This window comes from Chinchilla lanigera, unplaced genomic scaffold (assembly GCF_000276665.1).
Source record: "Chinchilla lanigera isolate Chin_1 unplaced genomic scaffold, ChiLan1.0 scaffold00002, whole genome shotgun sequence".
Lineage (NCBI taxonomy): Eukaryota > Metazoa > Chordata > Mammalia > Rodentia > Chinchillidae > Chinchilla > Chinchilla lanigera.
In genome coordinates, this window is record NW_004955403.1 from 40,015,406 (window position 1) to 40,031,689 (window position 16,284).

Here is a 16,284-nt window from a genome sequence, read left to right on the forward strand (position 1 = left end):
CTCATTTTGTAGCCCAGGCTGGCCTCGAACTCGCAGCGATCCTCCTGCCTCAGCCTCCCAAGTGCTGGGATTATAGGTGTGTGCCACTACGCCTGGCTTCTATTTAGTTATGAGCCAGGATTATTAAATCCAGAACTAGTCTTTGCTCTCTATAATTACAACTGGTGGGAAATAACTTTCCTCAGAAAATACCAAATTCCCTTAGTATTCAAAGCGGCAGGAGGAATTTGAGAGGTGGGCAATAGACAAGTTCATTATCGTGAAGATGGGAAGGGAATCAACATGTGTCTAATAACAGGCCGTGCTATTCTGGGATGCTGCTCTACACAGTTCTCTGAACATAGTTCTCTGAAGTGTTACCTTAGAAGCATAAGCATCATGCAGGATTAATTAATATAAAGTTTTTCTTCATTGTTAAGGCCAATTTTGTTACAGAAACATTCTAATACTTACAAATACCGACACTGCAGAACAGTAAAGCCTCATCTTTATATCTATTTTACCGAACTCACGACCTTGCGCTTGCCAGGCAGGCGCTTTTGCCGCTGAGCTAAATCCCCAGCCCCAAAAGTTGTTCTTTTCTAATTCAATGGGAAGCTGAAGAAAGAAAATCGGTCCACACCTCAGGACGACACTGTCCCTTGGATCGTGGCATGGGAGTGGCAGAACTAAAGCCTGGCCACGCGGGGCGGCGTGCCTCACAGGACTCCGTGTGGTGCAGATTTGGGACTGTAACTGCGAAGGACTAGAGAATGAGCAAGGATCCAAGTGCTTTATTTTAGAATGTACACATCTAAGGTAAATAACTTTAATAATAAGATATAAAGTACACTTTGAGAAAATATTTTCCTTTTATAACAAAAACCTTATTACTAATGATGCCGTTTTTTGGAATAAAAGACTAAGAAAAGGAGACAACTCACCTGCATAGCTTCTCCCTGTGCTCATACACGAGGATACCACTGTCCATTTATCTGTTGTTGGGTTATAATATTCTACCGACGCCAAGTTACAGGAACCGTCATCCCCTCCGACGACATACAGCAGGCCATTAACTGCACAAACTCCTGGGAAGGATGCGGACAGAGAACAAGTGTTCAAAGCCTTGGCTGCACGGGGACAGCCTGCGACGTGCGGCGCGGGCAGACCGAACAGCCCTCTCGCGGGACGCGGGAAGGACGCCTCTGCGTGCGGGGGTCTCCGCTCCGCTCGCCAGCGCCTGCTGCCGGCCATCCGTGCACTCGCTGCACCGGTTCATTTACACTAACAGGCACCTTACTTCGTAGGTTAGAAACTGTTCTGATTTTCATTTTATTAAAGAAATAGAAAATTAAAGGTCAAAGGCGGCTTTCTCAGGGAATCCTTCGGAAAGGATATATTCACAGAAGTTAAAATACATTTTTAATACTGAGTTTTATGTTCAGTGATCAGTTATTTTATCTCCTTTAAGAGAGCAATATTATTTGATATCTAGAATAACTCCCATTTTTTGAAAAAATTAAAAAAACTTACAGAAGACCATGGAAATTTTGATCTCTAACACGCCTAACTTCTCTGTGAACGTAGACACTTCATTCTTTACCTCAAAGTAGTTAATATTACATGTGCTATTGAATACCCGCCCCGACAGACAATACACCTTGGATACGTCCCTGAGTTCATAAATATTCACCTTCACAGCCTTGGGCTGCGCAGCACGCCATGTATCCTGTGTGCAACACCTTAATGATTTATTCTTTTGTACTGATGATACCTGTTTATTTTCAGGGTCTTTGCTTTTGCCAACAATGCAATGAACAAAGACTCCCTAGTCATCATTTTTTTGAATGTGCAATTAATTCTCAGTATAGATTTTTAGAAAGAAAACTGCTGAATCAAAAGGCAAACACCTTCCGAAAGCTCTTTATTTCAATTTAATTTTGTTTAAAGTATACGTAATGTCCTGAATTGAATTGTAACCGAGGGCATCGAAGAATCCCGAAGGGTGCTGCTCACACACTCGTGTCCACAGTGCTGTAGGGGTTCTGCTGACCTAACTAACGGATACTCGCATACTTTTAACAAATTAATGAGCCCAAACTTCTACACAGCACTTAAAAGTGCACCCAAAAGCGTGGACCCTATTTCACTCAAACTCCACTGCCTTCCTACCCAGTCTTGGCATAGAGAGCAAACACGTACCAGTTTAAAGCAGTTCCGATGCCCAAAAGTAAGAACCAAACACAGTAACGCTGCCACCCGCGCTCCGCAGGGGTGCAGCTGTACGCAAGTCCCTATTCTAGCTCACTGGAGACCGCACAGGCCGGTGAGCGACAAATGCCATTCCAGGGGCCTTGCTGCGAGGGGGGAAGAGTGTGTGGCTGTGCGTCACTGCAGAGCTCCCCAGTGACATCCAGGAGGGGCCAGAGATGCAGGAGCATCCCGCTGCGGAAGAGGAGGCTGGTCTCCACACTTCTGAACATATCAAAAGATGTCAGCTCACTAATTCGCAAACTCACAACACCAGAGTCCTCTGAGGCAGATGGGAGCCCAAGCACTGTGCCAAAATGACGCCCTGCCCTTCCGTGTTAGACGGCTCTGTCGGGTTGCTTTGTCACAAGTAGGAATGAAAACCTATTACAGGTTGATAAGGACTGTCAGCTGCTTGCAATCTCATTCACATTTTCCTTCATTTGTTTTTTTTTTTTGGTGCAGCAATCGAACTCAGGACCTTTTGCTTAACAGGCAGGCACTGTGCCGCCGAGCTAGATCCCTGGCATCTTTCCTTCATTCTTGATGTCATAATTTTTCACTGTCTTCCACTCTCATGTCACAATTCACCACACTTATGAAAACTTTTGAAATATGACGTGTAAGCTTCTTGCTAATTCAAACACACACCGTCTCCCCACCATCCCTCTCCTAAAACTGAGCCGCACGCCTCCCTCCTTCCCAGCTTTCAGGGTGGGTGCGCGGAGGGCTCCACGCGAGGACATCAGAAACACACGACCGGACGTCTCTCATCAGAAGTTCGTTTCAGATTACCAGAAATATGGGATGTGGGCTACTTTAAAAACACTATTTTGCCAGGCATGGTGGCGCCCGCCTGTAATCCCAGCACTCGGGAGCATGAGGCAGGAGGATCATTGCAAGTTCGAGACCAGCCTAGGCTACAAAGTGAGCTCAAGGCCAACCTGAGCTGCATAGTGAGACCCTGTCTCAAAAAGACTAAATAAGTAAATAAATAATCAAACACTATTAGCTACATAAAAATGTGTTCAGTAGGATTATACTGTACCTTTAAATTATAGAAGTAAATTCCATTATTTACTTCTGTTCAAATTCCATTATTTGCACAGAAAATATAGAATGTATATATTTAACTGACTGGGAAAGAGAAAACAAACCAAAGCTACACTTTCATATTTTCCTCTCCTCCTCATGATTATCAAATAAAGTTAAATGAACTGTTCTCCAAATCAAAGTATGAAACAACTTTCTGACAGAGTAAGGACAAGTCTTTTTCCTAAATCAAACTTTCACTGATTTTTTTAAAAAGCGGATTAATGATTGCTTTCTTTTTTTGTTTTTTTCCAGTACCAGGAACTGAGCTCACGACCTCGCGCTTGCCAGGCAGAATGACTGCTTTCTGCACACAAAGTTTTCTTCTTGTTCTGACTAATAAAAGCTAATTTTGATTTGAAAAAAAAAAAAATGCTGAGACAGGAGGATTACAAGTTTGAGGCCAGCCTGAGGCCAGCCTGGGCTACACAGTGACGCTGTCTCAAAGAAACAAAAAAAAGGAAAAGAATAAGAAAAAAAAAATACAGTAAACATGTAGACAGAAAATCATTCCAATCTTTAAAGATACCAAAGAAAGTTCAAATTGTACGTTTCCTAATCTGGGAAGGCATGTGTATGTATCATCCTGGTTTTGCTAATTCATTACGAACTGGATTCAGGCACTTAATTCTACTCAGGGCCCAGACTTTAAGTGCTACCATGAGTTCTACACTATTTCCTGCTGAGAGGTGTCACCAAATACAACCGACAGGATAAGGCACGAGGCCAAAGAGTTCTAAGTTCTGCTCTGCTATTGACAGTCCTGTAGAACCATGTACTTAAGGCTCCCTTAGAAGCCACACTGAAAGAGAATCCTAAGAGCATCTGGGGAGGGGTACACTTGCAAAAACAAACCACAGTACAGGGTGAGTCAGAGGCTCATCAGGAACTTAGCTTAGACTACGAGAAGTGGCAGGAAGTAATGGCATTTTGAAGAGGACTAGAACTTCGCAGACAGCCATCCAGCTGTCCTGAATCTGTTTTCCACTTGGATTTTCCTTCACGGATTCTGAAGGACAGTCAGGGTCCAAGTTCTAGTCAACCGTGGGTCACATACAGTGACGGTCCCTACAGACTGTAGTGGAGCTGGAAAGCTTCTGTAGTCACGCTAACACCGAAGCTCAGCTCACGGCTCACGGTGCATGTGCACGTGGCGATGGTGGTGCACACAGGCTTGCACAAGACGGCACATCCAGGTACGTGACAATAAACAACGCTGTTGCTGGTTTGTGCGTTTACCAGACTACACTTCCCACGGTCGCTTTATCACATGCTCCTACTTGCAGAAGGCTGCCGTGCAACAGTGCGCTGTGTAAACGGGGACAGAGGCCTCTAGATGCTTGGTGTTTACCGTGTTAAGAGGTGAAGTGGAGTAACAGCTAGAACAGTTCAGGTCTGCTAAGGCAGTTCACGATGTTTGCGTAACAACAGAACAGCCTCACGAGGCACTTACCAAAAACCTGTCCCTGTCATTAAGTGACATGTACCGCAGTTAGTTCTCTGTTATCCTGAAGACATCTGCGTTCTGAAAATTATTATCTTTATAATATTGGGGATTACAGATAATACACTTTATATTCTCTTTATAACACTAGGGGTGTCCCACCACTGAGTTACATCCCCAGCCCTTATTAATATGTTCATTTTAAAGACAGGGTCTCATTACGTTGCTCAGGCTGGCCTCCTCCTGCCTTAACCTCCCCAACAGCTGAAATTATAGGCATCTGCCATCCTGCCTGGCTTTTTGAAAATTGTTGTTTTTGTTACTGTTTTAAGTTTTTTGTCATTTTCTGGAAATTCTGAACTGTATTAACTTAGGGTTACCTCTGCAGGGTTCTCTTCCACATTCAGATAACCACCTGACTTTTAAGCCTGGCATAAATATTTACCCAACCAACCAGTTCCCTGAGAACTGGACTCTCTAGTATGTGATGTTCAGTGAACACTCAAAACTGGTTCTGGGGCCTGGGGATTTAGCTCAGCGGCAAAAGCGCCTGCCTGGCAAGCCCAAAGTCGTGAGTTCGATTCCTGGTACCAGAGAAAAAACAAAAAAAAAAAAAAAAAAACAACAAAACTGGTTCTGGAAAGAATGAATAAACACAAGCATCAAATACAAAGGGCTCTACACGTAGTCTGCCTCCACATTTATCCCAAAACAGAGGTGCTAGCGTGAGAGTAAGTTGTCTAGTGGGTTCAGATATTCTGGAAAGCATTCACTTCCAGCCTCACCGCACAAGCTCCTGCCTTCGGAGAGTTCGAAGTCCATCAGGAAACCCAGAGTAGAAGAACACAAACAACGGAGATACACAGTGACACGACGAAAATGAAAACGTCCTTAAAAATTCAGATCGACACCGGGGTCTCAGAGGAGGTAGCTACCTGCGTTTCTCCTGCACATGTTCATGTCTGCAACCTGTCTCCACGTGTTTGTGGCGGGATCGTAGACTTCAACGCTCTTCCGTACTAAAGGGCCGTCATGACCTCCTACAGCATATAGTAAGTTGTTTAACACCCCGACACCTACAAAACACAACCAGCCAAGTGAGCAGAGAAAAGGGATAAGGCCTGTGGAGCACATGAGGGTTTATTCAAAGGTCCTGTAACTAAAATTTTTGAAATTTTAACTCATAATAAAACGAACATAAAAGCATAAAGTATGGAAATGAACAGAACTGACCAAGATCTTAGTAAGAACTATTCTTAAAAAAGGAGAATATTAAATAATAAAAATAATGTGTTAGTAAAACAGAGGGGGAAAGTCCTTCAATGTGATCCTTTTGAAAATGACTTCCACAACGAAAGTAAAGCAGGGCATTCGAGCACACAGGTTTGTAAGAAAGGATGTAAGACTTGATTATTAAGCGAGTTCCTAAATAAATGGTAAAAACAAAATAACTGAATAGAATAACCAGCATTATATGAAGGAAACACGCCTTTTAATGAAGCACTGAGAAATTAAAATTTACTCTGCGGAAGTACGGCGAAGTGCTACGCCTCACCGCCTGCGTGACTCCGAGTGCGGAGCAGCGCCTGAAGGCCCCCTGCCTCCTCGGCCTCTCCAAGGGAGGTCGGGGCGTCCCTCCCCGCTCGGTTCTTGCCCAGCGTCTTCAAGCTCCGCTCGCCAGCGGGGCCGCACTCACCTGCTCCGCTGCGCCGGGTGCTCATCTCCGCTATGTAGCTCCACTCGTTGGCCGTGGCGCTGTAGCACTCCACGGTGCTGAGGCACTGGCGGGACGCCCCGTCGTAGCCCCCAACGGCGTAGAGCAGCCCTGGGCGGGGAGTCACCGAGAAAGCCAAAGTTACAAATTCTGCTTTTCCATATATGAAAACATTAATGTATTTTCCTCCATGGTAACAGAGCTTCCCCTTAAAGTGTTCCAGATTCTTCTTCATTGTCGTCGTTTTTTCAGACAGGGGTCCCACTATGCAGTGCAGGATGCCCTTGAACTCACTATGTAACCCACACTGTCCTTGAACTCACAGCAATCCTCCTGCCTCTGCCTCCTGAGTGCTGGGATTACAGCCATGTGTCACCACGCCCAGCTGCTCAGATTGTTAGAAAATACATTGAGGCCCTGGCTAGTAGTGATAGGAGAGTGATCAAACCATATTAAGATCTGCAAGCTACTTAGGATGACGCTAATTTTGTTTTAATCAATAATATGATCCACAGAACAGGAAATATATTTGTTAAATCTCAAGATAACAATAGCTGAAAAGGGAACATCATCCTGGAAACAAATATCAAAACAATCTTTTTTTTTTTTTTTTTTTTTTGGTTTTTCTCCGGTACCGGGAACCGAACTCACAACCTTGCGCTTGCCAGGCAGGCGCTTTTGCCACCGAGCTAAATCCCCAGCCCCGCCCAAAACAATCTTAATAAATTGGAAGAAAAGTTAAATCAAGAGTTACTATTGGAATGCTATGAAATATTATTTCGTAATAAAAGGGCATGAAGTACGGCTGGGTAGGGCAGCGCAAGCCTGTGTCCCAGCACAGGAGGCTGAGGCAGGAGATCTTGAGCTGAAGCCCAGTTTGGGTTACAAAGTGAGTTCAAGGCCCGCCTGGATCACACAGCAGGCCCTGTCTCACGGAACAAAGCCAAAGGAGACACAGAGTACTGACAAACGCTACAGCGTGAACGACACTGAGAACGCAGTGCTGCACGAGCGAGGCCAGTAACAAAGCACCGCACACTGTGATTTCACACTGAGTGATTATTCGAAGGTCTGCAAGCGGCACATCTGCACCCTGACGATCAGTGAGGGCGGAGGCCGGAGAGGGGGAACAGGTGAGGGAAGGAGGACTGCTCTTCTGAGGTACTAAAAATGTTCTGAAATTAATTGTAGTTATAGACACACATGCAACTGTATGTGCTAAAGGTATAAACTGTATATGAACTATACATCAATAAAGCTGTGTTCTGTTTCTGTTTCTTTATTTTTTGAGACAGCGTCTCCTACTTGGTTCAGGCTGACCTTGAACTCACAGCAATCTTCTTGCTTCAGCCTCCCAGAGTGCTGGGATTACAGGCATGCGCTATTATACCCAGCAGGAAATCCACATATTTGCCTAAGCCAGTATTTTAAAAAAAAAAAAAAAAATCACACCAAAGAATATTTATAGCCTTCCTTAAATTCTGTTGGGGGAACAGAGTAGGATGCAGATAAATAACTATGGCAACCCATCCATTAAATGTAAAAAAACACCATTCTCCAGCTATGAGACATCATATGTCACCTAATTTCTATCCCAAACAACTGTATCAAGAGCAATGGATCATCTTATATAGGCCTCTCTGTCTCACATACAGGTGACTATAAAACCAGTGCTCCAACTGGCCATGGGCAGCCATGCCCGCCACCAGCTGCGGGGCTGTGGCAGTGCTGGGGCCGTTACAAATATTGCATCGTTCCCTGGATCGCACTGAACCTGAGCCACAACCCAAGGTACCATATATCAGAAGCACGAGCCTGTCTTTTTCCAGTCCACTGGAAACCCATTTGTTTTTAGATGCCTAGATGGAACACTCATTGATGGAAATGACAAAGGAATAGCAAAAGTTGTGTACAGATCTTGCAGTGGAAGAGAATGGCTTGGCCCTTTAAAAATGAATGCTACCATTAAGAAATCACCCAATAACAAATGCTGGCGAGGCTGTGCAGAAATAGGAACTCTTCTGCACCGCTGGTGGGAATGCAGACTGCTGAAGCCACTGTGAAATCAGTCTGGAGATTCCTCGGCACACTAGGTCTAGAGGTCCCATTCAACCCAGCTATTCCCCTTCTGGGTATTTTCCCACAGGGCCTGAAAACCTCGTATCACAGCGATATATATACACCCAGGTTCATAGCAGCACAATTTGTAATTGCTGAACTGTGGAAGCAACCCAAATGTCCATCCACTGAGGATTGGATAAAAAAATTGTGGTACTTTTATATAACAGAATATTGCTCAGCTATAAAGAAAAATAATCTCGAGGGCTTTACAGGTAAATGGTCACATTTAGAGACCATACTCATAAGTGAAATAAATCAGGCCTGCATGTGTAAGCATTGTATTGTCTCACTAGTGTAAGACCTGAAACAGTGAATAAAAACTAGGAGGTATGATAGACATTGTGAAATGAAAAGAAAATGCTCAAAAGTAAAGGGCAACTGGGGTATGGGAAACAAGAAGGGAAAGAAGGGGAAATTATGTAAGTATGCAAATGCAGGATAGCTAACATAGTTGTACTGCAGTCTTCTATTACTCTACAGAAAGGAACAGTTAATGATTACTTGTTTGATCAATCTTGTATGTCTCTATTTGTTTTCCTGAGAAACCACTTTGAAGATATCAGTAATACAACAACCATGGTTAATTTCCTACAACTCTGTCTGTAACTCTGTTTTGTTTGTATTGTTCTCGTGCTATTTTGTAAATGGATGTGTTTGCTAATATGTTTTCCTTCTTTATTTTTTAAAATAAAAATAAATAAATAAATAAATGCTACCACACGGCTAACATCAGAAATTCATAATCCACTGGCTGTAGGGCAATATGTCAACAATTGTTGAAATGACAGAGCAGCTAATCTCTGTTACCAGGAATTTGAAGTGCCTGCAGTTTTCCCTACATAACTGAAGCAGTATCTTCCAAACATTGCCTACCCTATGACAAACAACGCCCACTTCGATGTGTGGTTCCTGTTGCACTGAGGGACATCAGGCAAGGAGAAGAGCTCTTTTCAAACTACTACACAGTTGTCAGCTAAGTGGTGCACTGGAGATTAGCTTTTCTACTTAGCTTAGCATACTGAGTTAACTCAAAATGTTCTTTTGTTAATCATTCTGAGTTCCACCGGTAGAATAAATATTTTGGAACTTAACTGAAATAAGAATTATTCTATTGATAGTATAGTTCTGTTCCAGTTTCATGGTAAAAGTGACTTGCTTCATTACAATTTCAAAATTTGTAATGCAACTGCACGTAATTAGTTTTCACCTAAATACACAACAGCTTATTAAATTAAAATTACTTGAACTGTAATTTCAATGTTTTATTTTGTATACTTATGATTTATAAAATTTTAGTCAAGCACCAGCAATTCTTTTGTTGATGTGTACAAATTCTGTAAAAATGTTTATTTTGACAGAATAAAAAAAATACCTAGCGCTGCCATGAAAAAAAAAAGAGCAATGCCCCAGAAGCCAGGAGCCACCAGTGCCCGGGAACGCCCACCTCCGGCCACGCCCCCTCCGGCCACGCCCCCGGCCACACCCACCTCCGACAACACCCACGCCCACGCTGCTCCTCCGCGTGTTCATCGGGGCTACGTGAAACCACTCGTTGGACTTTATGTTATATGCTTCCACAGAAGACAGGCCTAGAATAAAGGACAGCACTCTTCATTTACTCCTCTAAAATAGTTGTTTTTTCACACAGGTATTATTAGGGCAAAGTAGTTCAGTTATTTCAAAAAATTGAAAGAAGAAAACGGACAAATGCAAGCATGTTCATTCCCCGATAAACGCAAACAGCTGCTTTCCCAGGAGGGCTCTTATCCAAGCTACGATCCCTTACCAGCTTTGTGAACTTGGGAAGAAGACTGATACTGATGCAGAAGACAGAAATTTATGCACTCAGCATTCTTACACCATTGAAAGAAATTCTTGCAATTTGAAGACTCAAAAAACCCAGTGTGTGACAGGGGACGGAGCGCAGAGGTCCAGCGCTTGCCTAACTGGTGTGAGTCTCTGGGCTCCACCTCCTGTGACAGGCACACGCACACACATGCACACACGTGTGCCTAAGTGCCTCCCATGGGGCCTGACTGCGCCACCATTCGACCAGTGTGGTCCCTGTGTTACTGTAACAGACGCGATGACAGGACAGAAGGGAAATTACCTGTGCTCCCATCAAAGCCGCCCACCGCGTATAACAGGCCATTCAGCACGGCAGCTCCCAAGGTGCTCCTCCGATCCCGCATGTTCGCCACGCTGGTCCACTGGTCCTTCACGGGGTCGTAGGAATCCACAGTGCGAACTCTTAGTGAGCCGTTAAAGCCACCGACAGCGAAAACAAGCCCAGCCATATAGACCATCCCTGCAAAGAGCAGGCAGCGCCGGCGGTGACTGTGTGAGCAGCTGCTCCCACCCCCGAGGACTGCCTTCTGGTGGGCTCCGGCGGCTACCCAGGTCCCTCAGTCTTAGGAGAATCCCGACTGAGCAGGCCCTAAAAATGCTATTCATCTGTACGAACATAGCATCACAAGTGCATAGCCAGTGAACTGTAGCTGTTACAGTAACATAAAATTAAAATTTTAATGTTCCATTAAAACTAGGGAGCTAGGGCTGTAGCTCAATGGTAGAATACCACTGAGGGGAAAAAAACGCCATTACTAGCTCTACCTAGTAATGTTAGAGCTCATCTAGACCAAAATAAAATACTGTCAATGCGTCTGCCCGCTTGTTGGCGCCGATCAGACGTTGGCTTAGCCAAGTGCTCCACTGCTTACACTCCCGCCCTGTACAACCCTAAAGAGGGAAGCAGCTCCCGCTCTGCTGGTGTGGAACAGTCTCCGCAGCGCACTGCCCAAGCGCTCCCACCGCAGGACCCACCGCTCCACCACACTGAGTCCGCTGTGCTAAGGACAGGAATTAGGATCCAAGTGCCAGGAGTCTGAGCATCTGCAACTGCCTCTTCTGATTAGTTTTCGCTAAATACGAGCGTGTTTGAACAGCTATTTGTAAACGGGATGCCTGCATGAAAGTCACTGTGGCTTACAGCTGAGTCACACATGTGGCAGTGATGTCCTAAGCTAAAGAATTCCCCTTTCAGTACTTCAGGAAAGGTGACAAGGATAATATACAGCCAACTGCCAACTCCGTCAGCTTCCATCAGAAAATCAGAAAGGTATCTCAAGATGCAGACGAACATCACTGTCTTACCTGAGTTGTCTGAGGCCCGAGTCACCATTTAACTATAGAGCTAATCAATCTGGGTTTTCTAACAGACATCTGTCTAATGAATGAAAGAGGACCTGGGAGACAAGCTCTCACAGACCCAGCAGTGAGGAGACGGCTGTGGTGCATCAGGCTTACCTGCCCTGCACCTCCGGGAAGGCAACTCTGCCACCTGGTGCCACCGCTCTTCTTTGAAATCATAGCACTCCACACTCCGGATGGCCTTTGGGGCTTGGCCCCCAACCACCACCATCAGCTGGAAGGGCAGAAATGAAAGTGCTTGAATAAGTGACTGTTTCCTATTCAGAGATGTAAGATGTCCTACAAAGACGCTGGCGTGGGGAGTGTCAGGAGGGAGACGGTAGGGCAAGCTGAGGGGAAACGACCCCCTGACATGTAATCAACATCAAACGGGGCGCATGTTAGAACTACAATTCTATTACCTAGCACATTTAGTCAAAAATAAGGATTTCAGAAACTAAAATAAGTTTCTGATCCTTCAAGCAAAAGCAGTACTTAAGCCAAAAAATAGCAGGCAGTCAGCGCTGGCAAGTCTGCAGTGTGTCACTGGGCTTGCTCTAAACCAGATCCTGGCTGTGCGTGACCAGAGATTAGATTTCCACAGTCTGGGGGGACAGACAGGCATGAGACACAGTACGGGGAGGTGAGGTCAAAAAGGCCAGTAAGCACCGAAAGATGGGAAAAGGGAAACAATTATCAAAAAATGAGAAACTGGAGTGACAAGAGAGCACAGACTCCTGGATCTCAAGGAAAAAGACCCCTGTGATTCTTAAAAATAAAACCAACGGGACAAACAATAGAGACGTGAGAAATCATGATGAACAAACACACAGTGGTCTTCTGCAGAGAATGAATGTGGTCTATACATTTCCTCAGGTCAATCCAACAACTATTTAGTAAGTGCCTCGAACAGTGCTAGACGTTAGGTACAAGAAATATCGGAAGAAATGGTCTCAAGAGCTCGTAAGTCTTACTAAAGAAACAGAACCCATGAACTGATTCAAGAACAAAACACAACCATACAGAATCCGAAAGCTGTGTGACTGGTACAGGCCTTAGCTGTGAGTGTTGATTAGAAAGTGGAAAGCTGCTGTAATTTAGCTTTCGGAGCCGGGGAGCCAGGGCTTTGCGAGGTGGGTGGATTTTTCCAGAGCACACAGGACCGCTTTCTAGCAACACTGCAAATACAACCACCCAGCCAGGACGGCACTGAAGCTAAGGATGACTTCTGCGGGAAACCGTGAAGAACGGCGGGGACTCTGGAGAGAAGATGTGGTGATGACAGGAAAAACAGATGTTAAAGGAAAACAAAAAAACCAAAACAGACAGAGCATGAAATCAGTCTCACAGAGAAAGAGGAAGTTTGCAGCCTGGGGTAATGACCTACCTGTACTCAGAGCTACAGAAAGGCACGTACACAGAAAATACGGTTCCTGATCCCAGCCAACCCCAAGCTTCCCAAAGAAGCTTCTGTTAATAATTGGACAGTGCAAAGAATCTAAAGTCTTAAAGGAAGACTGGAGGGGCCAGGCATGTAGCTCAGTGGTAAAGTGGTTGCTACGTTGCTAGGTTCAATCCCCAGCACCATCAAAACATAAAACAAAACATTATAACTGAAATAGGGTTGACCATAAACCAACCATAATTTATTTCAAGCATATCAATTTAGTGCTGAATTCAAATAAATAAAAAGAAGAATTAACCAAGAAAATCTGTAACACCCTTCCCATCTACCATCAAAAGAAAAAATCGGGGGGTCAAGAGTGTTAAACCTCAGAATTGGAATGCATATCAAGATTGCCCTTGTATTTAGGGACCTGTGTCCAAAACTTCAAAACTCTGCTGAACAGTTGTACAATATTAAGAGAGTCTTAACTCTGGCGTGTGGCAAATGCCTGTAAGTCCGTACTAGGAGGGTTAACCTGGGAAGATTTCTGTGAGTTGAAGGCCAGCCTAGGCTACATAGTGAGTTCCTGTCTCACAAAACCAAAAAAAGTCTTAAATAATGTACCTGATGAAAATTGAAAAACAAACAAAAAAATCCCAGGTGAGATGGCAGATACCTAGAATCACAGTACTCTGGGCGGTTAAGGCAGGAGGAGTGCAAGGTGGGGCCCAACCTGGGCAACCTGCCCCCCAATTTAAAAGAACAGAGGGCGAGTATGTAGCTCGGTGCAAAGACCCTGACTCAATCACCACTGCTGCAATGCTGATTTCCAGATGTAATGATTTTCAATTTGAAATCTCACGGTTTCCGTGCAACAGTTCACTTGCACATCAACATGAGGGTGGAGGGGAACAGAGAGCAGTAGTAGTTTTTGTCCTCTAGTTACCCAAGAGAGGCAAAATGGGGGGGACCCGGGCCTCCAGCAATCAGAACTGAGACCAGGACGAAAGAACAGTAGCGGGACAAGAGAGTGGGGAGAGAAATAAAAAAGCTGGGCTGGAGACCGGCGTTGCTGTTGTGGTTTGCGGTTTTTGCAAGAGGAATGATACAGGACATATATTTTATAAGATTATTTATAACAGTCACTCAAAGAATCATATACAAGACTGCAGGAAATCTGTCCACACACTAAAGACCGAAGAATCCAGCTGAGGGCCTGCATTCCATGATAATGTCCAGCATGAGTCCAGCTGAAGACCTAGAGCTCATAACGATGCATCCATGAGCCCAAATGGAGGCCCAGAGCCCATGACAACGTCTCATGCAGGCCTGTTTCACAGACCTGCGCCAGGAAGGCCGAAAGGTCAGTGGTGGAAGCTAGAAAGTCTGTGCTAGCGGGATGAAGCATCTGTGCCAGCAGGCTGAGGGATCTACACTGCAGCCAGTAAGCAACAATCAAAGAACCAGAGCTCCCTGAAAAAGTACCACAGCCATCCTCAGCAACAGTGAGGACCTAAGCTCCTTTGACGAGAACGGCTGAGTTCCCATCAGGAAAGCTAATGTGACAAGCTTCTCCAGGAGACTGAGCAGTGCACCATCTTCCCCTCCAGAGCCAGGAAGCAATGCTCGAAGTGAGGACCACAGCCCCGCCAAAGTGAACCGAAGCCATTCTCAGCAAAAACAAGGTCCCGAGCTCCTCCTCTGCTGAGAACAGCTGAGTTCATCAGGAAAGCCAACATGACAAACTCCTTCAGGAGAACCACCAGCTCGTTATAGCTTCTCAGTAGCTTCCAACAGGCTCCCAACAGCTTCTACCACATCTCAACAGCCTCTCTTCTTCTTCTCCAGTTCTGCCTTTTATGCTGCTGGCAACAACCCTCAGGTGGGCCTCCCACACTGGTTCAGTTCAGCTGGGTGTTACAGGTGGACCACCAGTTGTCAATCCACCACAGCTGTTATCAGAGTTGTAATGTGGGTACCCTATTCGTTTGTAAAAAGACATCCAACCTCACCAGAGAAACACAACACTAATTATTCCTACAAGAACAAGAAAACAGGGAAAAGTGAAATGTAACATTTGAGGAGAGGCAGGGATAGGTGCTAAGCAAATTTAAGTGATAATCCTGAAACATAGGTCAATTATACTTAGTTCTCTTTATTTTCTTCACTAATAAATATTAGACTTTAAAATATCTCCTAAAAACCTAATTGGACAATTGATCATTTTTTAAATTGGAAATTTCAATAGATATACTCAGTAAAGATATAGAAAAATATATATCCAGAAATAAGACAGCATTTGCGCCAGGCATGGTGGCACACACCTGTAATCCTAGCACTTGGGAGGCTGAGGCAGGAGGATCACCGTAAGTTCGAGCCCAGCCTGGGCTACATAAGCAAGTTCAAGGCCAGCATGTACTACATAGTGAGACCCTGTCTCAGGAAAAAAAAAAATACAGATTCTGAAGAGAAAAAGAAGCTAACAAAGTACAGAAGCAAAATATAGTTTTTAATTATGCTATCCAAATCCAACAATACCTTACACAATACTAAAGGCAGATTTATTGAGAATCCATGGGGCTGAGGATGTAGCTCAGTAGCATAAGTGCTTGCCTGGCAAGCTTGAGGTCATGAGTTTGATTCCGAGTACCACCACCACCAACAACAACAACAAAAAAGAGAATCCAGAACTAATGTTTAAGATACCCAATCAGTATGAGTTCACAAACTGGAACCTAATATAAAAGAAGACTAAGTCACCAGCATGGTAAAAATACCAGAACTTTACAATAACTTCCTCCGCACCGCTGCTACATTTTGTTACATCTGAGTCAGGATGATGGTGAGAAAATGCACCATTACTACCTCGAAATGCACTTGCAGAAGAAATGAATCTTTGCCTCATCTCTACTTACTTGCTTGGAATTAACTCTGAATGTTATCCGTCTAAAACATCGCATGGTGCTGCCAGAAAGGAGGCCTTTCCAAACACGTGTGGGTAAATACTGAGAAGGCTCCCGCTGCACCAAGACACCAGAACCGCACACTGCCATCCACCGCCGCTGCCCCTCCCCGGCCACCAACGCAGCAAAGTCAGAGAGTGCATGC

At 44.6% G+C, this 16,284-nt stretch overlaps 1 protein-coding gene and 1 long non-coding RNA gene across 2 annotated transcripts in view; one reads left to right on the forward strand and one right to left on the reverse strand.

The window, feature by feature from the left end:
- Nucleotides 1–3,716, forward strand: part of LOC102011937 — a 9,807-nt gene extending 6,091 nt beyond the window's left edge. Inside the window, exon 3 of the long non-coding RNA XR_259230.2 lies at nt 3,577–3,716. This is a non-coding gene — a long non-coding RNA (uncharacterized LOC102011937). The remainder of the gene's footprint in view (nt 1–3,576) is intronic.
- Nucleotides 1–16,284, reverse strand: part of Klhl2 (kelch-like family member 2) — an 81,014-nt gene that overhangs the window by 1,566 nt on the left and 63,164 nt on the right. The window contains exons 8-13 of the mRNA XM_013513491.1: nt 11,907–12,024; nt 10,711–10,908; nt 10,088–10,189; nt 6,462–6,590; nt 5,701–5,841; nt 924–1,067 (exon numbers count right to left, since the gene is read on the reverse strand). Of these exons, the coding sequence (XP_013368945.1) occupies nt 924–1,067; nt 5,701–5,841; nt 6,462–6,590; nt 10,088–10,189; nt 10,711–10,908; nt 11,907–12,024 (832 nt within the window). The remainder of the gene's footprint in view (nt 1–923; nt 1,068–5,700; nt 5,842–6,461; nt 6,591–10,087; nt 10,190–10,710; nt 10,909–11,906; nt 12,025–16,284) is intronic.